Genomic DNA, 27,121 nt, shown 5'->3' on the forward strand with positions numbered 1-27,121 from the left:
CCTGATCTTATTGGTTTAAATCAACGTTCTGAGATTTCATACCAATGTGTTTATGCAGAGTAAATACAGTTCTTAAGGTTCCAAAAAATCCAATCCAATCCAAAAATGTGTATTGATCCTAATGTCTCTGGATTTAAACAAAAATAGCATAAATATTGTTGTTATGCTGTTATGAATGAAGTCTATTTTTTCAATGGAACATCACATTTGATTATTTGGTACGTTGATCTCATTGTTTAGGGACATTAAATTGGGTCCATAATTTGGCAGTAGATACGCATGAGACTTCTTTAAAAGGCTGCATTCATTCAGGAACAGAAAGTGTTTGTGGCCTGGATGTGATTTTCTTCCAGATGTATAAACGAAGAAAACTCACATTAATGGTTGTTTGTCCCTGTTTAGACAGAGTTGGGGAGAACATACTATAGTTGCATGACAGACTCTTTACACGTGGCGTTCTGCTATTTTAAGTGGGTACAGATACAACGTGAGAAGACCTGAGACAAGTACATCTTAGTCTCTGGTTAAACATACATACATAAGTCTGAGAATCAGCAGTAGGTAAAGCTTGGTATGTTCCTGTGAAAATTTTGTCTTTGATTAACATCTGAAAATGTTTTTTGAATGATTACCATTAAAATGATCAAATTAAAACTGTCCCTCGCAGAGGCCTTTGTCAACACAAGTTCAGTTAGATTTTGACTTGTGAAAAAGTCCCCGAATATTTACTTGATTCTAAAGACACTGAATCACTGACTCACACATCCTCTGAGCTGATGCAGAGACGAGTTTCAGTGACGATTTTGATTTGACAAGAAGTGGGAGGAAGAGGTCCAAGGTTTGAAAACAGTTGAATACGGCCAAAACAATGTTTGTTTGCCATTTATAATCACAGCGGTTTCATAGTAATTTCTGAATTAGCACTGGGATCAGCTTTTATTTTGATGGCACCAGGAAAAATGGATTTGCTCAAACTTTAAAGCAGCAGAAAACAATGGGACGTGAAATTTGCCACTGTCACTAATCTTGTGTAGATGAGGCCTAAAAGCAAAAAAAGTGAGATGTATTGGAACCATTTCCAGTCCCTTATTCCCTTGAAACTAACAGGTTTAGACGTAGATTCAGTGCGAGACCAAGTGCAAAATTCAAATGAATATTTTAATCATCAATTAATAAAATAAGTTGAAGTTCAACCATCAATAAAGAAGCTTCACTGGTCAAACTGGAGTTTCTTTTACATTTGAAATGTTAACAGTTTGAATTTGACAGCCAAAGCTATTTAATAGCCCTGGTCTTGAAGAGACATTTGACTATGGTAAAACATTTTCATTTTTCAGCATGTGCGCCTGCCTCTGGGATGTGCTAATCACCTCTGAGAGAGCAAAGCCTGTGACACAACCACTCATCTACAGTTTGAAAGTGATTTATGTGATTAGAGCTTCCCAGAGAGGCCACTGCTGATGTTTCCAACTGGACTACACAAAAAGGCCTAATTGATATTTTTACCAGTCAGCATGAAGTTAGAGTTCTTTCTAGGGATGGGTGACCACATCTTATAAAAATAATTCAGTTTGAAAGAATCCCTGATCATCTAGAGTCTCCATAAAACAGCAGGAGGCGTCACAGGCTGTGAGGAATGTCAGTCGTGGCTTAGCATTGTTTGCACATGTCCCTGCATCAGAGTGTGTCTCCTTAGATGTGTGTGTGTGTGTCATGCCACACTCTGCCTGTTGCTGTCTATGCTGTGCGTCGACGCTCCAGAACAGCGTCGTGAGAAGTCCAGAAAGATGCCGTCGTGCTCCGGCTCCGAGTCCGAAGACTCCAGGACGTTGTCCAACAGGATCTCCGGACTGGACGAAGGACTGGGCCCGGAGCTCGTGTCATGAGCCAGTACTCTGGAGGACGCAGGGGAGTCTGACACCAGTGAGCCTGTGCAGTGTGTGTCCTCTCCTGGGGAAGGATCTGGGAGGATGCAGGGGGTGTAACGCTGTGGCTGGAGAGGGTGGGGACCCGTGGGACGGTCAGCGTCTTTGGGCCGGGGGTCTTGGCTGGAGGTCACAGTGTCTGTGCAGAGGACAGTAGTTTTAGAGTTAAACGAATAAATGATCAGTATGTTAAATGTGATCACAACTCTCTGGGTCGCTAATTGATCAGCTGCCTGCTTTTAGTCTTTCCTGTGGAGAGTACAGTAGCATTAGTGCAAAGAACCATTTTGTGCCAGTATTTGAGTTGAAATGTGACTGCTTTCACACCAAATTTCCAAATATTCTGTGTTTTTCTCTACATTTTAGCCTCTGAAGCACCATGTAGATATGATAAGATATAATAAGTTGATTCATCAATTGACAGAACATTAATCGCCACAATTTTTAATAATCTATTGATCTTTTTTTTTCTCTTTTTCCAACTTTTCCAATGTCATTATTTCTTAGTGCTATATGATTCTGAATACTTTGAGGTTTTGGACTGTTTGTTGGAAATTGCACTGGGCATTTTTCACATTTATAGTCTAAATGATTAATCAATGAATCAATAAAATCATTGGCAGTCTAATTGCTAATGAAAATAATCGAAAAAGTCCCATCTAGGGCTGCAACTCTAGATGGGACACTAAAACTCTCCTTTGATATCCCCGCTGACTTGTTAGTTATTGCAGAATTTACCCACTGAACCCAGAAATAACTTCCTCTGTCATGTGATGTCATGTAAAATCATTTGCATGTAAGAACAACATGGTGTGAAAAATGAAATCACTGCCAACAATGTTTTACAAAGAATTAGTTTCTTTCTTTGTTGTCTGTTGCTCATCTACACTGCCACAAGTGGTTTTTTTATACCTAAAAATATAGAATTATAGCATAAATTATAACTTGTTCAACTTCAACTAAACTTTAACATCATAACCCATACAGCTTTTTGAGACCTTTTATGACAGTTTGCTCTATTTAATTAATTTTTTCAGACACTTAAAGATAAATGTGCAATGTTCGGTAAGATGCAAAACGTTTTTCTTGGACAGTCTTAAACTTAGAGAGTTAGATTTAAAGGTCGGGGATTCAGCACCAAAACACACTGTTTAAAAAGTCAGTGATTTGTTATATTTTTTGTCACCAGTGTAGCCGTACCTGAAAATGCAGGAGAGTGGTTGGCGAGGCTGGATTTGCCGGTGTTGTTGGTGTTGTTGGTGTTGTTGGTGGCAGTGGTCGTGGATTCAGCCATGGAGCTGCTCTCCTCCAAGCAGGAAGTTATCTCAGAGACGGAGTGTCGCCTGATGCCTGTGCCACCTCCTGTCAAGGAGTCGACGTCATACTCCACCACAGGGGTCAGCATGGGAACGTTGTAACTCTTAGAGCGTACCACTGGGTTCTTGGCGATGGGGGAGTTGCCTGGTTTGGAGGGCCAGGAGCGGTGCAAACGCTTTTCTGGAGATAGAATAAGAGAGTGAGAAGAATGCTTTAGATTTTTGATTACTTTATAATTGAAAACATGCAAAAACATGTGTGTACACGTACAAGAGATCATATAAGGGATCACTTCAATTATACATTAGCTGTACACACATACACACATACCTAATACGCAGGAGGAGCAGTGCAAATTGGAGGATCCATCTCTGGAATATAACCCATGAGTGCCGAGGTAGGGAGAGACCACCTTCTGGATGAGAGACTCCAGACGAAGGTAGTCGTCTGTTACACCTTTGGATTCATGGACTCCCTGCATCAGACACACAAACACACACACACACATACACACTAGTTTGTGTTAGCCAGTAATTGCTGCTTGTTGGCTGGTGGTAATGGAAACTTTTAAAAGCCATGAACACATTTCCAGGGGAAAAAGAAAGAAAGAAAGAGTTCAATTTGGCTTTCTGTGATTTTATCAAACATTCAGCCAGTAACTGTGAGTAGAATCAAAGGTTTGCTGAATTTCAAGATTGTTTTAAACATAAGGGGGTGACAGCTGCCAATAGGAGACACTATGCTTTTATGGACTCGGCCGGAAGACAACATGAATAAAACAGCTGAGTGTTGAGTAAATTTGGTCCCAATCTTAGACTTGTATAAACACGTATAAACATACTCAGATATAAAAAAAACATCAACAGCATCGGTCAATTTAGATAGAGAGCAACAGACAAAAGAAACCCATGAACCTGGTTTAATATAGACAGAATTTCTGGATGGATGTAAATGTAATAATGTAACCCACTGCAAAGAATGTAAACTTTGAATTGGCATTATCTTTGTCATTATTAGATTCAACTTTCCGATTTCAACAAGCAAAAGAAGCTGTTGCCTAGTAACAGCTGACATGACTAGCCTTCCAATTTTGCGTATTAAGTTAGAATGATGATTGTATGAACCAAATAAAGCTGTTGGAGGGGTAAAAAAAAGTTACGATGAGTCTGTTACATCAGAACTGTGCGGTTATCTGAAAATGATGCACATCCTCAGACTAAACAGAACTTGACTGCGTCTTTCTGTCTATTTGTTTCATGTGTTGCAAGTAGATTCGCAATGCCCAGTGGGAAGAGAGAAAGAGACAGTGTGAAGTCAGTGGATAAGGATTATTCTGGGGTCATGTATCTGTAAATCTAACATTCACTCTCCTTTTAGCCCTGTTTTGGTCTCCACCAACCACAGATGGAAATATCTGTTTCTTTAGCTGCTAACGAAACTATGTACTATCACTATGTTCACCAGCTAGTTGCTAACTTTGTCTGCTGTTTGGTGCTAAGCAGGTAGCCTAAAGTGGGTTTATCAGAGCTTTTTCGCAGAAAACACCTGCCTGCTGCGTCTGGAGATGTGAGACTGAACTACAACAGTAAAAGGAAGGTTGCAACTTTGCAGGCATCCCGCTTCTCCACTCTTCATATGTGGAGTCCTTGTTGCCCTGTTTATTGGGGCATCTTGTTTCATGGGGCCCAAGTAATTGTTTCTGCATTGTCACCAGGAAACACAGGCATTACAGCTTTCATCTCAAACCCACTGATGTGCACTTGATGTTAGTGTGTTTTTAAGTACATCAGTGGCAAACAAATTACCCTCATAATCAACATGGTGCTGTTTTATGAACTCAAGCAAAATAATTTTCTTTCTAGTGAAAGCTACCACCTCCTGATGGCATATTTCCAAGCTTGGTGACCTCATTCTTTGCATGCCTTTACACAATTTAAAGACTAAAATAATAGTCTTTATTTTCCTTTTAAAAGTTGGATTCAGTTTGAGCTACTTCCACAATTTTGGCTGAGGGGTGCAATACATATGGACCCAGACCTCACGCCAAATTCTTCAAATAACAAAGGAGAGATCAATCAATTTCAGTACTCTGAATCATTGAGCCCATGCATCAAAACCACAGCACAGAAACAAACCACATAAATAGACCAGACTTCGGTGAATTGGCGTCACAGAGCGAAAGGGAAATTACTAACAGATGAAACAAGAAGTAGCAAAACAGCAACATTCAGTACTGAATTTGATCTCTCTTACACTCAACCCCTGCTTTCCTGTCTGCATTTATATCTGACTCTACTTGTTTTTCTGTTCATCTTTCTCTGCTTTCTGTCGATTTAATATTTATTGCGGGCAAACAAAAACAGATCAATTAAAATTACTCTGCAGGATATATCTGTACACAATGGATAAAACAGGAAAATAAATATATCCTGTTTTCTATTCTTGTGTTTACTCTCCATACCTTCCTCTCTCTTGCTGTCTTGCCCTCCCTCTGTCTGAGTCTGGAAGCAGCAGATTTGGGTCAATGAGTCACTACAATGATGTCCAAAGTAACCCACACAGAAGCAGACTCTCACAGACTCATAGTTCATACTCCCAGACACACTTGCATTCACTCACTGACCCACATCTTACCTCTGACCAATAAATGCCCAAGGAATATAAAAGGTATTTAGAAGATTGGCCAACAGGATAACTGTTAGCTGGTTGGTCAAAATTATCCATAAATCTTTGATTGGTTTCTCTAGTGATCAATACACTGTACAGACTGCCACTTTTAACTTTGATCCTTCAGGAGCCAAATGTTGCTAACTAATGCTAGCTAAGCTAATATCCATTTGGAAACCATCACTGATAAATGTTTTTTAGAGTCACTGCTACATAGTTCCTGAAAGAGCCCGAATCCTTCTAAGGTTATTCAACAAACCCCAATAGGTTCTTCAAGGAGCGTTGAAATCCTTCCTTATGTTAAGCATACGGATGGTTCTTGTACCACTGCTAAAATCTCTCAGAGGTTCATAGAAGAGCCATTTTATCAGCTGTGGTATCTAGAGGAAGCCTCAGTTAATTAGTTTAGTTTTAAGTGATAAAAAAGATAAGCTTGGGGCGCATGTAAATTCTAGTCACAAAAGTTTATTCTTTGCTTTCAAAGCCAAAAGAAGTTGTTTCGTAAAATATTTAGATATTACATGAAATTTGTTCGAAGAAACGTGAGTGTCTAAATTCACAGCAATCTCATTTCTCTAAGGTTGTTTTACTTTGTTGAATATTATATACAATAAGAAAAAATCCAAGATTAGAGAAAAAAATGAAAATAATTTTGTGTAGCAGAACTTTGTTTCTTCTTTTTCGTTTATTTTTACCCCTTGCAACCCATTGTCCTGACGTCCAGGTTGGAAAACACTGCCTCTATACACTCAGGAGAAGAAGCTAAATTATCAATGTATCCCTCAATAGTAAAATATGGATGGGCTCAACAATGACTGAAAATGCAGGAGATGAAAAAACTGGTGTGAATTTTATGAAACGAGCAACGTCTTAACTTGAAAATCCAGTACCTGTTGTCTGCATGAGGAGTAAAGCAACACCACAGTTACATGATAAGTAAACAGCTCTCTGGATATCAAGGTAATGGACAATTAACTGTGTGTAGCTAGAAGTCACTGTACAATGGATTAATAATTAAACCAAATAAAACTGCTTCAGCTATATATAAAAAAAATATAAACGTTAAAGGTACAAAACTTATAACTCTAAAGGTCAGGCTTCTTACTTTGGGGCGATATCAGTCAGCTAATGTTACTAACTATAGTTTATGTTTAAATGTTTACGAACTGAAAATTATCCACAGAGGACAATGAATGTATTCCTTTCACCCTTTGCTTTTTTGTCAGCAGTTTTTGCTAATGAGGTCTGAAACACTCTGCTGCTCTTGCTGATTTTTTTTCTGTTTTTGTGAGGACATGAGGGTCTTAAAAGGACAGTGCAAAACATTGGACAATTCACACAGACAAACGTTGACACAAATATTCAGACACAGGGAGGGTGCAGAGGGCACTGAGTGGTCATGGGAAGATTATTGTGCTTTCTGTTCACACTGAGATTACTTCCTGTGAGATCCCTTTGCAAGAAAAAACAAACTCTACAGCTCTCTGTACCCTCTGCTCCTCTTTCCCCATCTGTTGTCATTTACCCTCTTCCCTCACCCTACATCAGTCGTGGATGTTTGTCTGTGCAAGCCATGTGACAGAGATAGCGTGAGAGATTTTAAGACAAAGAGGGTGAAGCAGAAATGAAAAGATAAAGGTCTTGTGTGTGTGTGTGTGTGTGTGTGTGTACCTGTAACATTAGCAGCATCTGTATGATAGAAGGAGGAACTCTGGCTCGGGGTCGAGACAGAGCCTCGTCCAGTTTCAGGTTGAGGGTGATGATGTTCCTGAAGTGGAGCAGAGCCAACTGGCGCACTGACGGCTCCTTTCCCTGAGGGCACATACGTGTCAACACACAGTTTTGTAAGGAAAATTCTATGCATGTGAGTGTGTGTGTGTGAGTGTGTGTGTCTGTCTGTCTGTCTGTCTGTCTGTCTGTCTGTCTGTCTGTCTGTCTGTCTGTGTGAGTGTGTGGTTATGTATGTACTGTACCTGTACAGGATAGAAGATGGCCTGCAGCATGGACAGAACATCACAGAAGAAGAAGTCCCATGTGTCGGCCAGGGAGTCCAGCAACTTTTGACCTATAACATACAAGCAGAAAGACAAACAACCAATCAGGCGATAACCACAAAGTCAAAGAAATTACAGCAAGACGACTTTCTGGCACATGCAGTCAGCAAGAGATAGATCGATCTATCTATCTATCTATCTATCTATCTATCTATCTATCTATCTATCTATCTATCTATCTATCTATCTATCTATCTATCTATCTATCTATCTATCTATCTATCTATCTATCTATCTATCTATCTATTATTGCAGATACTGTTGGTGTTCTTAATTTGTTGCAAATCTTACATGTAAAGTAATGTTGGACATGAAAGAGTCTGTGATTTGTTAAGTAAAAAATCTGATGCAAATTAGAGACCATATTTAACCAAATATTGGTCCCATGTCAGTTGGCATCTTGTATTTTTCCTGTGTTTTTATGAAGTGGTAATGACAGTATTAAAGATAGCTTTAGTAGCAGTTTGGATTCAAATTTGGGAGGCTCAGGTGCATCAGCAAGGTGACCCACTCGAAAGACACAGCTCAACATCAACGGTGTCAAATTGTGAAACATAATAAAATGGATGATGCATGAGAATTTGATATGAAATGGTTTATCGTACAACAAACGTCTTGGGGCTACTTGTTGCTTATGTAATGTTATATTTCAATCATCTCTCAATGATCTTTGTTATTTGGTCAGAAAAAAACAGACACTTTGTTCACGTGACACAAATGCCTCACATGAAACACAGACTTGAGAGGATAAATTCCTAAATGTCACAAGGTCCACAGCTAATTCTAGTCCTGAGAATGTGAAGCTTCATACACACACACACACACACACACACACACACACCAGAGACACACACAAACTACTATTGATTAAGCCAGAACAATGGGTCTGTAAGTTAATATATGTACTACAGTGATTGTCTTACCTTTAATTTTTCACTTGATGTCGTGTAATTGACGCAAAGCATCACTTCCTGTCTGATTGCTGTGACGACAGCACTGTCACAGTCAGTGTGCGTGCATGTGCATATGTGTTTGATCATTTGAAAGGTGCTTCAAATAAAGGTCACACATTTACCACAACAGAGAGAACCAATTACTTTCAGTGTCTTATTCTCACCTCTTCAATGGCTCGCTCCCACTCTGTGTGTGTGTGTGTGTGCGATGGTGTAGAGATAAAGCCATGTTCTCACAGCTCAAACTAATAGTTCAAGGGTTAACTTAGCATCTGGAATTTTAGTCAATTATTATTTTTCCCTCCTTGACTTATGACTGTTGTCACATTGAGATAAAAACTCTAACATTTATCTCTGACTCACTGGCACTGTGAACATTCCTCTCCAAAGCCAGTAGGCACCGTTAGTTAATGAATGAGTGAAATCCAGATTCTAGGGCACAACAAACAAAATAAGGGACTTGATAGTTTTTACAGCGCTTACATTATGTTGTAGAATACCTTACTCTCAAATATGATTATTTTTTAATTAAATTGGAAAATTTTCTCTTAAAGGTTAATCAAATGACATCTCTTTGAGATGGCAAATTGTTTAATTTATTTTTTCACAACTTACATTTTCTTCCCTCCTGTTAATATGTATGTATGTCTGTTCGAAACCCCAATAGTCCGAAAAATGTCCTATAGGACAGAAAGCCCATTTGTCCGACAGCCCGTTATCCTGAAAACAAATGCCCATTGCTCCGAAAATACACACTGTCCCTGTAGTTGTTAGTTCAGTGACTTGCGACCCTGTCCATGGTGCTGAATCGGCGGGGGGTTTATCCAGTGGGATCACACCAACTGAGGTAAAACTCTCATGATTTTATTTCGACATTAGAAATTTGTCTGCGACAGTAAAATCGCTTGAAATGTCATTTGGTGTAAGGCCAGAAAAACAGCCTATTAAGGGCAAAACCCCTGCCGACACAGGACTGTCAGAAGCAGAGTGGGAGTCTTAAGAGTTCAAAACTCCAGCAACACTTGTAGTTTATAGAACAACTTTATTATTTACCTCTGTTTGTGTCCCGTGTGAAACCAAAAGTCAACGTTGACTTATTATTTTGACCCAAACTATGAACTTTTTTTAAACCTAACCAATTAGTTTTGGTGCCTAAGCCTAACCAAACTGAGAAGGTTTCACAAGGTTAACCACGTGTTAACTGGCAGAAAGGCAAGAGGGCAAACTTCTCCCATGTACATACATTCATGTCCCCCTCATGGTGAATTGTAATAACTTTGGTGATCCCTGACTTTTCATCTAGCTCCATTATCAGATCAAAAGTTCACTTTGTCCAATACTTTGGTTTATTACCAAATACGTGCAGAACTAATGACATTCTCATCAGGCTCAGCTGTAGTTTGTGTTGTGCTAATTAGCTAATGTTAGCATCCTAACACGCTAAACTAAGATGGTGAACATGGCAAACATTATACCTGCTAAACATTAGCATAACATTGTCATTGTGTGCATGTTTGTATGCTGAAAATATTACACAGTCTGCATTCCTGCTCCCATCATTGAATATGTGTGCATGCAGTATGTTTTGTTAACATTTATGTGTTTTTGTGTACCTTCATAGAAGCGGATCTTGTCTCTCAGTATGACCATGCCTTTAGTGAGCAGCTGGTTCTGAAGGTACTCAGTGAAAAAGGAGCCCAGCTCCGTCTTCAGCAGCTGCCTGCAAAAAACATGAGCATACATGATGATATGTGGGCACAGACACACCACACACGTGAACCAAAACTAATTAGTTCTCATGCACTGGAGAGCCGCAGTGTTTAAACAGCAACAGATTCAGGAAATGAGAAAAGATGTTGTTCACACTGAAGACAAAGGCTACAGCAACATCTGAACATTTCAACAACAGGATTTACCACTGATAAAACACAGGTACAGATTAGTATGACAGCTGGCTTGCTGTTATTACAGGAAGAGAAAATTTGACTTTTAATCTTTGTGGCACTCAAAACATCACTGGGAAAACAGTTTATGTTTGGACACATAAGAATCTAATTTTACAAAGCTTGTTGGCCTAAACACAGAGAGAGTCATAACCACTGTTGTGTTTCTGCAACGTAATGTGATGCTTTTATTTTGTTCAATTTTAGATACAGCAGCTCGAGTCCATTCACAACCCCCAGCCATGTTAGACTGGTACTCTCTGGAAAGATCAACCATCACTCTTGAACCAAGTAATGTGTGTGCATGTATATGTGTATACTGTATACATTGTAGGTGCTTGTACAGTATGTATGTGTGTGTGCAGTGTAATATTTACTGTACATGACTGAAGTCAGTTTTGACAACCATGTCTCAACTGCCCTCAGCTACACTGTAATTAAACACGCAGCAGTGACCCCTCTGTAACCTCGACCTGTCATTGCCCCTTTTAAACAACTTTAAGGTGTTTCTGATTCAGTGGACAGTATATGGTCGAGAACAGCAGGAGCAAAAACATTACCCATGATGCAGCTGAGAGTGACGCAATAACAGTAACAGTTACTGGGCATGTGTTAATGGTTCAGTAAAGACTAAATTTTGCATGCTGAAGCTGCCATTTATGTGTATATGAGTGTCTCTGCCGGCAAGAAATCCAACACTACAGCAAGGAAAGTGGGAAATTACAGAAGAAAACACCATAATTTAGTCTCTTCCTCAAATACAAACCAGCTCAAACTCAACATTCAGCATGCTTGTGTGAAAGTCAGCGAGAGAGTCAGAAAAACAGACAAATTAAAACACAAAGACACGGATAGATAAAGAGACAGACTGCTAACCTGACACCTTCATTCAGAGTGTAGAGTTCATTTTCCCCAAGATCCTTCCTCTGGAAAACTGATATCACTGCGTTGTGGATGCTGAGAAGAAACACACATAGAAGCATTTAGTGGACACATATTCACAAAGACTAATGACTAATGTGCAGGACAATAAAATAATATGCAATACATGATCACTACATGCATATTGTTGTTAAAATCTATATTATAAATGATTATCATCCCTTCAAACTGAGATATATTTTAGATTTGCCTAAATCATTTTCTGGTGGTCAAGTGACAAACTTTAGAAAGCAATAGAGAAGGTCTCAGACTGAACGCTCCATCCAGAGATAGTTGGACTCATAGAGGTTAATTTTATTTTCTTCTCTCATCTATTGTGTAGTGAAGTATCACAGACTGTCCAGGTTGATCAGCTTGAGTGTTTGTAGTTGATTATTTGGGTAATACATTTTTTTTTTAAATGGGGCTATCTGTTGCTGCAATTTGGAGTCACCAACATTTAAATAACTAGCTTTAACCCTGATCCTTATTCAGGGTTAACAGTAAACCCCCAAGCAGGTTCAAGGCTCACACACAAGCACACATACATACATAAATGCAAACGCATACAGAAGATACACCGATACACCTCAGGGAGTCTGCTACTACACCAAATACAGTAGAACAGAAACTGTTTACATTTGATTTTGTACAGCAGCAGCATGCTGACCATGAACACATTCACAAGTTCACACATACAGGCACACTGTGCTTCTGCACAATAACCTTGAGCAAACTGTGTTCAAGCCATACAATCCAAAATGTAAACAAAGTAAAAGACAGCCGAAAACAAAAAAGGAGAGTAAAGCATAAAAAGTCTCGACGTGCATGAACTTGTTTCACTGTAGGTTCCAGTGCAGCACATGTCGTTCATGCAGACTTCCACATCCAACTTCCCCCCCAGCAAACTGAGAGCTCAGGCTTTCCACTCTCCGCTGTCTCGTGTCAAATAAAGCTGAAACACCATAAAGATAACCAGAGAAATGAGAGAGGACCAAAGAAGAAAAAGATCTATGAGGCAGAATGAGATGAAAAGAGGAGTGAGGGATGGATGGAGATAAAAAGAAGTCATGATGGACCCTGAGGGAAGAGAGGCCGATAGAGTTGATGCTTATGTGCATGCATGTTGTAAAAAAAGGTGTGTATTCATAGCATGAATAATGGCCCCAACAGAGCTTTCTGCTAGTGGTCTTTATTCAAACATGGTACTGCCAAGGCAAAAAGGCACACGCACACACACACACACACACAAATATGTCTGTGTGTGTACACGTACAGGCATGCCAGTTTGATTAGGGTTGCACACTTGACCAAAAAATACATATTTTCACATTCAGTCAAATATGAAAAGTAAACAAACAGCTCACACTCAGCTCAGATTAAGAATATACAGATCAATCTCTCACACACTAACCTGTTCCAGGTGGCATTGGCCCCGGCCCTCCTGTGCTGGGTACCTCTGTCCTTGCTACACTCCTCTGCCAGTCCTCCAGTTGTTCCTCCCTTATCCCCACTCCCTCCTCCTCCTCCTCCTCCTGGGGTTTTTGCCTGCGAGAGGTCAGTCAGACTGGAGGACGAGCTGCTTCCCAACCTCAGCTTGCTCTGGAGACTCCTTGAAATGCAAAAGATAGACAGTGAGAAATATTAATAGTCCACTTTCCACATATGCTATATGCTAGTGGAACCCCAATGAAAGTACATAAAGCATTAAAGTCATCCAAAGACAATAATGGGTGTTTTTTTTTTTTACCTCAAAAGCTATACGTTTTAGTTGGTGAAATGTAAGTACAGTGGATTTGGTTTGAGAAACTTCCAAATCTATCAAAAATGTTCTCTTGCAGGATGTGTTCTCTTCATGGTCTATGCAATATTAACAATCAAGGCACCATACTGAACAGATACAATACAGAACAACACCTGCAAGAACTCAAAATCAGCAGAAAATCCAAAGAGAAAAGGTACTATGAGGTACAACTGCTGTGCACAAACACCACTGTAATTCTTCTTGATTTTAATGGCTGACAACATTAGCATTTATTGATGGGTGATTACTTTTTATTAGCCATCTGTTAATGTTTACACAAGCTGATGTACTATACCGCTTTGGAAACATACAGCAGAGAGACAAGTAGGTACAGGGAGAGCGATCAGGAAAAGAGTAAAGTCAGTCAACCTGAAGGAGGAAAATGGAGAGAGGAGAAAACTGGAGAGATGCACTAAATATTCATAGGTTGGTCCATGGAAAAGAAACAAATATCAACAGTGAGTTCAGTTTCAGCAGTTAAAGGCAGAGAGGTTTAGTTAAGGCAGTTTTTATCCTAAAATAAACTCACCTACTGAATCTGTAGATTTAATCATATGCAAATTCAGTAACTTATTGTGTGTGTGTGCTCTTATATCTTATATGTTAAAGTGAGGACATACAGTATTTAGAAAGGGAAAAATGAGGACATTTAGGCCTGTCCTCACATCTTCATAGAGCTGGTAAGGTTAGAATTGTTAGAAAAAAATGTTCTCTCCTATGTACAGTATCTGTGTGTGTATATACAGTATGTGTATTCATATTATTTGCACTGTATATATGCATGCAAGTACAAATATACACACTGCAAACCCAAGTTCTTTATATTACTGTTGCATTGTCTCGACTGTCCAAAGAATGAACACTTTCACATTCATTTAAACAACCAAACCAGTAATTTCTGCAATAATTGAAAACATACAATGTATCTCCCTACACACACACACCTGCACATTATGTACTTACTCTAGTAACTGAAAAGGTACCACATATCCCCACTCCATGAGTGTGTGTGTGTCACACTGAACAGAACCACAGGTGGACGAAAGAAAGGATGGAGATCGTGGAGGAGAAAAGGTGTCTCTGTCCTCATGGGTCTCTATCCCACTCTTTCACATGCCCTTTTGATCATTTCTTTCTCTCCTGTTTCATTACCCTCGCTTCCACCTCTCCCTTCTTATTCTTCTACCTTAACTGTTTCTATTCTGCTATACCCTCTTCTCTCTTTCTCGCTTTGCCACTGTGCCAGTCGGTGACCATGTGATCCTGTGAGCTTTTGTGCCAGGCGAACAAAGGAACCCTTTGAGGTTCAAGAGGTGCCAAGTAGGAGGGGAAGGATTTAAAGGTGACACACATTTCAATTCCTCCTCCTCTCTTTCTGTCTGTGTGTGGCCCAGGACAGATAGAAGTTGTATTCAAACTGTTATCGTTATCACATGTTGGCAGAATTCACTGATCACTGTTCAATATATCTTTTTTTGTCACACTGATTTGCTGATTTCTGCTTTTTACTGCCATCTGCTGTTACTTGCTGTTATTTACTTTTCTTCTTTGTTTTCAATACATTTGTAATGCCCAATGAACATTGTTCACATGGACGGAATTAAACTGAATTGAATTTGAATGAATTTGGACACAAAAAGCAGAAGAAAGAGAAAAAGAAGGGGCTAAGAGGAAAGATAGAGAGTGGGAAAGAGAAAAAAAGAGAGGATGGAAAATCAGAGGCATGGAAAAGAATATGGCAGGGAAGAGGAGAGAAGGTGTGTGTGTGCATGTGTGTGTTGTAGGTCCGTCTGTCAACCTGGATGTTAGTTCAACGCCACATAAATAGGTCAGTGTGAGAAACAGAAGCCCTGGGCTCAGACACACACACAAGGAGACTCTCTCTCTCTCCCTCTCTCACACACACACACACACACACACACACATCCTTGTACATCTATCTTTGTGAGGACCATCATTGATATAATGCATTCCCTAGCCCCTTACCCTAACCTTAACCATCACAACTAAATGCCTTACCCTAACCCTTACCCCCACCCTAACCATAACCTAATTCTAACCTAACCCTAAAAACCAAGTCTTAACCTACAAACAGCCCTTTGAAGTTGTGAGGACCGGCCAAAATGTCCTCACTTTCCAAAAATATCCTCACTCTGTCGGTAAAAAACGTGTTTCAGTCCTCACTATGTAGCAAGTTCAAATACACACACACACTTCTTGTGTCAAAGTGAAGATGAGTTTCCAAATTCTCTCAGAAAAGGTGCAGTGTTGAACCTCGTGCCACTGAATTGTGACACTTCAGTCAAAAGTTTTCTCCTGAAGAATAGATGATGCAGAGCATTAAACAGAAGCAGAGAATACAGAGACTCGGAGTAAACACTGAGTTGCAAAACGTGTATAGGGGCAGTCCCACTGCTGATGTAAAGGGGCATATATTTCTACATTTGAGTAAATTAAAGGATGCTAACCCGGAAGATAGATACTTTTTGTTTTTGGCTCTGAAACAGGAAGGAGTTGAGAGAGAAAATGCTGCGGTCTAATTACTAAACAAAGGATAAGGGGGATGTTTGCATGAATGAAAGAATGAATGAGGTCATTCAGGAATGTGTGTGAGTGTATGTGTGGGGACAAAGAGAGAAAAAGGAAAAGAAAAAGTATTGAAGCTGCAGTGAAACTCTGCACACTACTGCTGACTGAAGTGTGTGTGTGCGTGTGTGTGTACGCGTGTGCGTGTCCTTACCTCTTAAACGAACCCTCTCGTTCCATATTAGCCTTAACAGACAGCTGCGACCTAGCGACCGCCCTGCAACCAGCACCAATGAATCAGCATCTGAAAAAGAAAACAAGCAGAATCACTGGTAGAGAAGATCATCTGACTTCAAACAAAATGATCACCTGACATAACAAGCTTAATGGACTTTTGATGAGTTGATTTTCTAGTTTGAAGCCCAAGTGAATAAGCCTTTTCCCCGGAAGATATTTTGACATGTCACAGTAGGAAAAGCACAGGTGTAAATAAGAAAACTAATAATGGCTGAATTAGATTTAGCTGCTTCAGTTTCAGGTTCCTGGTATGCTGGCTTACTGTCATGGCTTACTGGGACACTTGAACAGAACCTCCATCGTTAATATCGTTAGTAACACCTGTGCTTTTACTACTATGACAAAACGTCAACATGGCTACTGTGAAAAAAGCCTATGACATGTTCACTGCATATTTTAAGAAAACAAACCTCAATCAATTAACTTTGAGCAACCTGGAGAAAATCAACATCTTGATTATATTTATTATTTCTTTTTTGCATGAAAGAATATACCGTTAAGAATAATAGTGTAAAAGTAAAACCACAAACACCTGATTATCAGTATCATCAGTGAGTGTATGTGTATTATCAAATGTAATATAGCTATGAAATAGTAACAATACTGGTGTATTATCAGTACGTATCTACATTACTACATCAGCTGAATCCCACCTTTACAAAGAACAAGATTTACATATGCTCTCGACAGATCAAGGAACTGAGGCTTTTTTCAAAACAAGGAGGGTAACAAAAAATGGGATTATATGTGTTACTACTCACCGTCTAGCTAATAAGACGCAGTATTCTAATCAAATTACAGCAAAGTGGTTGAGACGGACATTTGATCCTACCATGAACTCAAATGCCCTTACTCACCCACTCACACACTCACATACACACACATAACTCACAGACACACATTCACACACACACACCCAGATAGAATGACACATATATCGGGCAAGTTTGTAGTACAAGGCCAAACAGGATAAAGCTGAGGCTTCCTCATGACCTATATCACTGTCTTAACCAAAATAATTTGCTGTTCAAGTTTCAGTGAATTACTTTACAGTTCCAGTGATGGTTTTAGACTTTTGGTTGCAAAGTATGCGTGCAAGCAAAGTTACATCACTCAAAGCTTTGAGTTATTAAAACAGTTTTATTTTCAAATGCACTGTGGGTGGGGTTTAGGTATGAGGGCCCTGGTGTGGTCATGATCAGGGTAATCTAAGTCTGTTTAGATGAAAACTGCAATGTCTGCTTGGCTAGTAATGACTCTCCAGCAGTACAAGCTTTACTTCCTGGAAATTATATTTGTCACTATGCCATATGAACCATGACCTGCTGTTGTCTGGCGGCTACAGTTATACGCATTACCTTGTCTATCCTACAATATATATTTATTTCATTTTTATTATCTAGTTCTAGTTTTCTTGGTAATTTCTCTGTGAAGCACATTTACACTGACCAAAGTGCTCTTGACATAAATTTACTTGACCTCACAACATGAAACAGATTTTAACCTTCTATTTGAATCAGGACTCTGCAGAAGTCAAGCTGAATCCAGAGAAGCTGATTTGAGACCAGAAAGGCACCACTTTCAAGAAATATGTGGTTTTGGGTATGGTTAAAAAAAAAAGAAAAAGCAAATGATATTATAGCCATATCCTTGTTTAGATGGATGTCTGTGGCTCAATGTGGCTCTCATGACACACGCTTAATCCTGGTGCTGCAAGTACTGCCGCCTGTCTCTGACCAACACTTTCTTAAGCCACACTTCAGTGCTTCAGTGGGGTTTAATGCCTTGCTTAAGGGCTCTTAAACTGTAGTTACGTGGATTGTGATTATGGGAGCTTGAGAGTGTTTCTCATTCAGACTATGGACAGATTTTCATGAGCGGTCCAGAGAATAAAACCAGCAAGCTCCCACTTATTTAAAATCCTGACTTCTCTGAGTGTAAACCCTCCTCCTCCTCCTCCTCCTCCTCCTCCTCCTCTTCCTCTTCCTCCTCCTCCTCCTGCCTCTCTCTCAGCAGCAGACAGTTTACATTGTAAGTAGATATCAGGGACTCCACTGCTGAAAATTAACACCCATAATCTACTTCAACTGGAACACACAACACACACACCACACCATTCTGCGGACTGACAGCACAACGGGGAAATTACCACCCTGCACCAGATAAGTGCTAAAATAAGTGTTTGTTGTGTCTTGCAGCAGGTGTGTCTGCTCTACCAGCCTCTGGCAGAAAACCAAACCACAAGTTCGAGGTCCTTCTTCACAAATCATTGGTGTCTGTTTTAAGAGCTATCCTACCCTGACAACAGTCCTCAAGTGTCCTTCTTGTCTACCTGAGGGCAACTCCTGTGCAATACAACAATTTCAAAGTATGCAATGCTCAGAAATCCTGGAGTATGATGCATGAAGATAGCCTACATAGGAGAGAAAATTCCCTTTAGGACAAATCATAATCCTATAGAGATAAAATGGAAGAAGTATTAGGTTACTTTTAGGTATTTAAGGCAATAATAAGCTATTATTTTATGGTAGGAGTTAATAGTTTTGCTTTATATTTTTCTGTCTGTATAAAACTGACGAGAGGACAGTTGCGTTTCTCACGTTTGTTGAGTTGATCGATTGTCATACAGTATACTCACTTTTTCTGAAGTCTCCCTCGCTCCCTTCAACAGCAAGTGTTCTCTATGTTAAAATCCAGCAAGAAAGCCAAAAATAACTCCTGTATTTCTGTGAAGGCTGGAGGTCTACACGGTGGTAAATAGTCCACCGTCGCAGCTCTTTAGCGCAGATAACAGCGCGCGAGGCTGTGCACGTTCTCCTGAAAAGATATGTGGACCTGACCCCGCGTGAGCTGCGAGCTGTCAGCGCGGCTTTCAGGACTCTCCGCGAGCGTCAGAGATAGAGGGAGGAAGTGGGAGAGAGAGAGAGAGAGAGAGAGAGCTACAGTCTGACAGTGTATGTGCGTACATGACGTTTTGTATGTGCAGGGGTCGGTCGCTGAGAGATGTACCCTATGGAAAGTGTTTGTGGTTCAGTATGTGGGGAGCGTGAAAGTATGAGGTAATACAAATGACATGTTAAAAGATAGATAATATGCAAAGAATAAAGAGAGCAATTCTTTTGTCTACTTTTATAGTACTTTGGCTCTCTGCTACTTTTTAGTTGTTATTTATGTGTTACTCCTACACCTAATGCCAGTGGTGTAAAGCAACTAAGTACATTTACTCCAGTACTTAAGTACAATTTTGAGGTACTTGAAGTTTAAATGAGTATGTCCATTTTATGCTACTTTCAGTGGCAGATCTGGAAAACTTTGCAAGGTGTGGCAAAGGGGTTTTGGCAGGGTGATGCAACCACTTCTGTGGGGAAATGGCAACAGAAAATAGACAATAACTAAATATAACTAAAGTTATTTTACTTAGTGAAATGGTATGCACTAGAATGTATATGAACAAAGAGAAAACCTACAGCACCATGATGTCCAGCTGGATTTGTGGCATGTGGTTAATATAGTAAGCTATACGATCAAACAATCAAATTAATAAACAGGAGTGATACTTAGATTATGGCTAAAATATTTGCAGTCTGGCAGTGAAAAATGAAGCCTGTATGCGTGCTCACATTAACAGATGGATGTTAGGGATAGGCTCCTTTTAAAGATATTTATTTGCTGATCAAATAAAAATAATCGATCTGTTGACATGTACACTGCTGTTTTAATAATATGGTCTCAACCAAAACCACTTACGAATGAACTGTCAAGCTCCACAAAACATTGATTGTTACTGGCTCAAATGAAGGGATCACCAAAATTATTACAGTTTATCCTAAAGGGGGCAAGAATGTATGTACCAAACTTCATGGCAATCCATCCAATAGTTGTCGAGACATTTCACTCAAAGCCAAAACCTGCTGGTGGCGTTAGAGGAAAAGTCAGGGGATAACCAAGGTCAGTAGGATTTGTAGGATTTGTAGGATTTCCTCTATGGACCGTGAATGTACAACATTTCATGGCAATTCATCCAATAGTTGTTGAGATATTTCAGTCTGAGCCAAAGAGGTGGACTGACAGACCAACCAATGGACTGATATTGCCATCCCTAGAGCCAAGCTGCTATCATGGCTGAAAAGAAAGAAAGAAAGAATGAATGAATGAATGAAGGAGTCTCCTCCTCAATTCAAAGTCCTGCCTGAATGTGACTTTTTAATGCAGATTGGAGGCAGCTTTGTCAGCAGGTTGAAAACACTGGGAGTCTTTGTTGTCAGCAGATTGGACTCCCATCATGTTTAATTCGTAGTGAAATAATTCATAGCCAAACCAATACAACAGCAGCCCACTCAAAACACTGGACATTACACTGAGTGCTTTTACTGCTGACAGAGAAGGCCACTCAGCAGCTACACAGGCTTCTGTGTGTGTTTTTATGTGTGTGTTTTCACTTTAGAGCCTAATGTACAGATCACTACATTTACCACAGAGCTCACTGTGTCCCATCAGACAAACTGCACTCTGTCGGCAGAGACCGCATAAATATGCAACTGTACTCCTCTGTTACTAGATCACACACACACACACACACGTACACACACGTACACACACGTACACACACGTACACACACACACACACACACACACTACACTGTCCCTCCCACTGTAATAAGGAACAGGTTTATAATAGCAAAGTTTACTGGTCAAGGCCAGATTGTATCTTAAAAGTTCTCAGGACCATAACACAACCACACACACACAAGCACCTGGAAAAATTCAGCTCGCCCAGAGTTCACTAATCACTTAACATTATGTAAACAGAGTGTTACTAATGTGTTACACACACACACACACACACATCTTGCATACACACTGTATTTTGGCATGTACAGATACATTAGACATGTTCACAAAACACAAACATATTTAATACAGACTGGCACTCAATACACCACATATCAATCAGTTTCAAGACTATGAGGATGTGTGTGTGTGTGAGTGTGTGTGTGTGTGTGTGTGTGTGTTTGATAAACCATGTGACCACCAAAAACCTGCAGTAAACAAGTGATGTGAGTTTTTCCTGCAGTTAGCGAGGGTTTGCTTACAACTAGTGTGGGCATGTGTGTGTGCATTTGTGTGTGTGGGTGTGTGTGTGTTTGGATAATGTATACCTGTATGCAAGTGTGTATTGTATCTTGATATCAGGAAGTACAGGATGAACCTGCATTCCCTGTGTAACTGAACACCCCATCATCTTGAACATACTTAATTTTTTCTGTAATTTATTCAATGATAGTTAGCTAGTAAAACCAAAATTTCAATATTATGCCTTTTATTAGCCTAATTGTTGGAATTACAGTCCATTCCTAGCTATACTTTCATGGCAAGAAAGGTTAGCTCCAAAAGTGGAAAAGACAGTTCATTTGAATTCTGATGCTCATTTATTTCTGCAGTATAGCGGCGGTGACACTGCTTTTCTGTTTCTCTTTCACAACCTCTTTCAGATAAACTTTATGGCTGGCAATTTGCACTTTTACAGCACACTTTGAAGTTGATTTAAACAAGGAAGCTGTAGGTTCAAAAACCACAAAGCACGTACTAAGAGTGTACAAGCCCGTACATGATAACATGAGATGCATTCTGTTTAGTTCCTAAGAGAAAAGCTTTTTCAGTGTAATATCATTAGATAATCAAATGTGGGCGTTTGGGGTCATTAAAAAAATCTTGTAGTCTCTAAAAACTTCAGTAGTTAGGTGATTTCATATGGTGAGGGGCTTCCCCTTCCTGGTTACCGTTGCCATGGCAAGTGGATTGAAGAATTGTAAAAAAAGAGAGAAAACTAAAATTTCTGAACGTTTACAATGCTTTGCAAGTGAAATCTTTTTCACGACATTACACACTTTACAACTGAAAATGTGGGATGTTACAACAGCCTAGAAAGGCAATAACCTGACTAATTAAAAATTACAAGTGACATACAGTGAAGAAATTTCACTGATCTACCCAAATGTTTTAAACCAGATCACTATAACAGCATTTCCAAGAGCTGGAAAGCAGTTTTCTTTCATCACGTGTACACCTGAACTCACTTCTCCACATCATATCAAATATATAATGAAATCATACAAGTTTGTGATGCTCTGACTTATATCTTTTTCCACTGTGGGAGCAGGTAGAGGTGCAGTGCCTTGCTCAAGGACACTAGCAGGACAAAGTATCTGTTCCAGGGACTAAACTGGTGACCTTTTGGTAGCTGGACTGATACTCTGTATAGAGATACACAGTGTTTGTTTGTGCTCAGTTACACTCCACCTCCTCCAGTCTATTTAAAACACACATAAACTCACATTAGGCTGACACAAACAAACACACACAGAAGACACGAACACACTGTGAAGACCACATGTGGACAGGAAAAGCAATTAAAGCACAGGTGAACAAGCACTTTTACCAAAAACTGTACTGAAATACACATGTATACAGACAAATGCACACACACTCTGTCCGCAGACAAACTGGCGCACCATTTAAAACTCTGTGCCATGTTAATCTGGGCTGCGTAAACAGACGAGGGGAGAAAAGCTGCTCTCAGGCCAAAGGAAACAGCAGCAGGAACCTGTAATGACTCCACTCAGGAGCCCACATCGCCAAGCGCAAACCTGTAGCCTCTGCTTACACAGCTACGCAGTTACAATAAACACGGCAATGTTGCAACATCATCGCTTCTGCGTAGTGGAAGGATGGGATTTTCCTTCAAACTGATTTCACTGTAAACATTCAGGTCATTATTTTGTGTTTTATGTCAATGTCAGAACAAAATTAAAACAATGTAACACCATTTTAACCAAACATTTTCACAATAAAATGCACTTAATCTTAAACTAAAAGAACATTTTTACTCCCTGACATGCACAATCTACAGTACATCTCAGTTCTTTCAGAACGTCACAGTACTTCTGTAATTCATTGGATTCTTCTTATCTCCTCCTTTGTGATTATAATATAACAGCAGATAATGACTTTTACCTCGATTCAGCACCTCAGAGTGATTTAGAAAAAGAGAAAATTATATATTTTAGTCGGACAGTCTATCAATTTGGTGGAGAAATTGAGATTACAAAAGAAAGTCAAGCAACAGCCCTGCCTTCCTTAAACCACCACCAGTGCTGATGAGGAACCACTGAGCAAACTCAGTACTAATCTGTATTTACCCAGATCATAAGTCGCCATAAGTGTTCCATTTCATCCTGGTCCACACTGGTCACAGTCCGGCTGCAGTTAAAGGTTAAAGGCTTCATTCAAGGGCAGCTGAAGGTAGCTGGAAAGCAACAAATATATGCATGAGTAAATGAATGAGTAAATTAGTAAGAAGAAAAAGGAGGGGGATTCATTTACTTAGGATGTCACAAATTTTATATATTAAAAGATATCAAAATTGTATGTGATTTCCATGACTTTTATGGAATATATGGCAATCGGGTATAGAAGTCACTGCTTACATTTAGTGGGATATGAGATTTTTGCCATCAGATGGTCATTTTAAAGCCACAACTATACAAACTATCAGAGACAGAGACTTGATTCCAGATCCTAAGGGTGTGTTTGCAGGGACAAGAAATGGGTGACCACTGTTTAGTAAACACACACACAGTCCTTCATTAGGCCCATATGGAAACTCTCAGTCAGCTAAAAAGGTTATGTAATAGGTATTTATCTATGTTTATATGTATTAGAACAATCAGTGGTTGGTCCCGCCACTGAAATAACAACCAGTTCAGACATATGATATCAATGTAGTGAATGTTACCATGTTATGATAATATTACTATTACTCAGTCTCATGCTATTTCTGTTTAGCTGACAATGGAGCTTACAGTGGAGATAAAAAGTAAAAAGTAATGGTGTAGTGATGCTCAGGCTGACTTATATGTGGTCCCTGTGGTTCACCTGTGGTTCAGATAGGTCAAGTTATAAACAGTTATTTAAAAAAAGCTTGCCTGCCATAGACAAGTGAATAAAATAATTACTTAGATTCACACAAAAATCGTGCTTAAGTTTTATTTTTATTGTGGCTCTATGGATGGCAATGTTGGTCTGTTTGACAGTAACTGTTAATTGCTTGAATTAGCTTGTCGTTTCAGTGTGATTCTTACCTTTAAATATTTGTTTAGTAGAGCATTTGACCGAATTAGTGTTGTGGCAGCTGAATGGTGATGATTGATGACAACATGCAGTTTCAGGTTATATCATTGTTGAACCACACGTCTCTACAGTGTGGAGACAGGATACCAAGCTTCTTGGCCATGCTTTTATGTGACCTACTAATGCTAAAACACTACACATGGCAGCTTCAGTGTTCTCAAGTCACTTACAAAGACATAAAAAAATATGAACAGGAGAGAAAAGATCCAATACAAAGCTACTAATTTTCTGTCTTTTTCTAAATATTCTGAATGTCAAGATAAGACGTTTTCTATGCATATATAGATTCATACAGGAAAATGGTTTCTACAGCTTATTTTTGTAACATTTACATAAACTGAAGAATAGAACTGGCTGTTCTTTCCATCTGCAGTCTGTGCATTTGTACCTTCTCCCACACACATGGCATCTGAAGACCCCCCGCTTATCTTTCTCTCTCTCCCTCACCATCATTTCTCTCCCCTCCCTCTCTTTCTCTCTCAGAGTGTCCTTTCATTTCATTCTGTCATAGAAAAAAAGGCCACTCTCATGTAAGTCTACCAATTGGTCACGACAACAGGATGAAAAGATGGAGGTGACACGCACTATACACACGCAAAAAAAAAAAATCCTTTTTAAGCTGATTTTCTAGTTTGATTCACGTCCTGTTTATTCATCTCTGCTTTCCTCTTAAAAAAAACAACTGAATTTGCTCAGTTACTTCTTTTATTCCCACATCTGTGTGGTTTCTACAGTAATCTTACATCCCCTTAAGTAATATCTATGTCAATTAATAGTACACCTCTGTCAACTAAGGACCAGGGCTGATTAAGTGCTCAGTGGTGCTTGGATTGACTGTTACTTAATTATTCACCTGTTTCTGGTATAAGCAAGGTCATTCTTGTCCTGGGGCCATAGTGAAGGGTAACTCTCAAAATTCACTAGCCACTCAGCCAAACAGGACCTTAAATGTCTGCAGTTTTCCTGCAAGATTGGGAAGCCAAAAAGGAATATCCATAAATGAATCAGCAAAGCATCGTACTATTATTGGTTGTAGTCACAGTCAAAATGTAATTGTTTCTCACTCTGCGTCTGCCTCTTGGGGAAGTTCACACATAAAAAAAAATATAAGAAATATCAATTGCACTTATCCATATGCATTCATTTGGCTTATACACAAGCTTAAAAAAGCCAAATATGTGTGGGAGATCTATATAGAAGGGGGAATGTGAGACCCTGTAGTTTATGCTGTAAACAGCTTTTGTGTATGTGAAGTTGTAGGTTTGGTTTCCCCTCGTGACTGTCACATTTTACCTCCATCCTCTCTGATCTTTACCCTGCCATGAATCTAAAAAAACAGAGAAGCATTTATAATCATAAAAAAATAAATTGTGGTCATGTACTGTGGATAATGGAAGTTTGTTTTTTTTCTAAAGCATGACCCTAACAGCAACAACTGTAAACTAAATATGAAAAAATTTGAGAAATCTCACCTTTACATCTTGTGTGAGTTCACCCTGCACCTGGCTGTGGTTTACAGTAGGCTGAAAACAAGAGCTTCATAAAAATATACCTACACTGCAAAAAATGTGTTTTATATTCAGGCTCATCAAGCTCATTACATGCCATGTAAGTCCTAAATATCTTCCTACCATTAGCCAGGATGAGTAAAAGTTTCATTCCTCAAAGTAAAAAAAATCAGAACAAATAGATTTATATTTAGGAGCATATATATATATATCCACCAAATTTGACGAGGATCAATGCAGATAAAAATCCTAATCTCAAAGTGTGCAATTTTTTTGCAGCGCAGTATTCATATCATAGCAGGAAAACTGCTATTTATTGTTATAATGTACCACTAAGTCTCATTTTCCTTCCTCCCTTCCTTCCTCGAGCCTCTTTTTTCTCTGGGCTGACCTTGTCATTTTCATTGTATCCATGGTGACAGATAGTAAGCACAGATTCACACCTCACAACAAGCTGTTTCCTGATTGGCATTGAAGCAAGAATCTGTTTAATATGGTCTGCATAACAGGAAGAAGGCCAGTATGTACAGTAAATCCTGCAGGTTATGCAGTTAAAATAAGTGCTGCAGCCGTGTGGAGAAGACAGGTACTGCAACAAAATGGGACCTTTAGTCGAGTCGATTCGATTGAATATAACATTTTACACTGTTGTCATTATGATACATTTAATATTTTTATATTGTATATTTGTTGACATTATTTGGTTGGGACTTTCATTCAATGAAGATTTTGAAAAAGTCTCCACACACATCTAAAAAATGCAGAGTAACTTGCAAAACAAAATCATGAAACTTTATCAGTGCTGTGCTCTTAGCAGCTTTGACTGTTTGTTCATGTCATTGTGTACTTGTCTATCCATCTGTCTTTTATTGAAGTTGTTCTGGTTCACTGTGACCCGAAGGCCTGTTAAAAATGATTATGTATTGTGGATATTAAAACAAAGAAATCATGTCCAGCAGAGACATGATTTCATTTCGTTCTTATCTTCATACTGATTTAAAGTCCAGTCACTCCAA

At 39.3% G+C, this 27,121-nt stretch overlaps 1 protein-coding gene across 1 annotated transcript; it reads right to left on the bottom strand.

Moving 5' to 3' along the window:
* Window positions 1-1,139: 1,139 nt before the first annotated feature.
* On the bottom strand, window positions 1,140-19,313 carry LOC122871413 (proline-rich protein 5-like). Its single transcript, XM_044186508.1, has 10 exons — window positions 19,046-19,313; window positions 16,325-16,414; window positions 13,195-13,392; window positions 11,736-11,816; window positions 10,530-10,636; window positions 7,883-7,974; window positions 7,581-7,721; window positions 3,573-3,717; window positions 3,126-3,422; window positions 1,140-2,064 (listed from the first exon to the last, which is right to left on the bottom strand). Exons 2-10 carry the CDS (start codon window positions 16,348-16,350, stop codon window positions 1,712-1,714), a joined length of 1,440 nt encoding a protein of 479 aa, XP_044042443.1. The 5' UTR covers window positions 16,351-16,414; window positions 19,046-19,313; the 3' UTR covers window positions 1,140-1,711.
* Between the last annotated feature and the right edge of the window lie 7,808 nt (window positions 19,314-27,121).

Source organism: Siniperca chuatsi, linkage group LG23 (assembly GCF_020085105.1).
Source record: "Siniperca chuatsi isolate FFG_IHB_CAS linkage group LG23, ASM2008510v1, whole genome shotgun sequence".
Lineage (NCBI taxonomy): Eukaryota > Metazoa > Chordata > Actinopteri > Centrarchiformes > Sinipercidae > Siniperca > Siniperca chuatsi.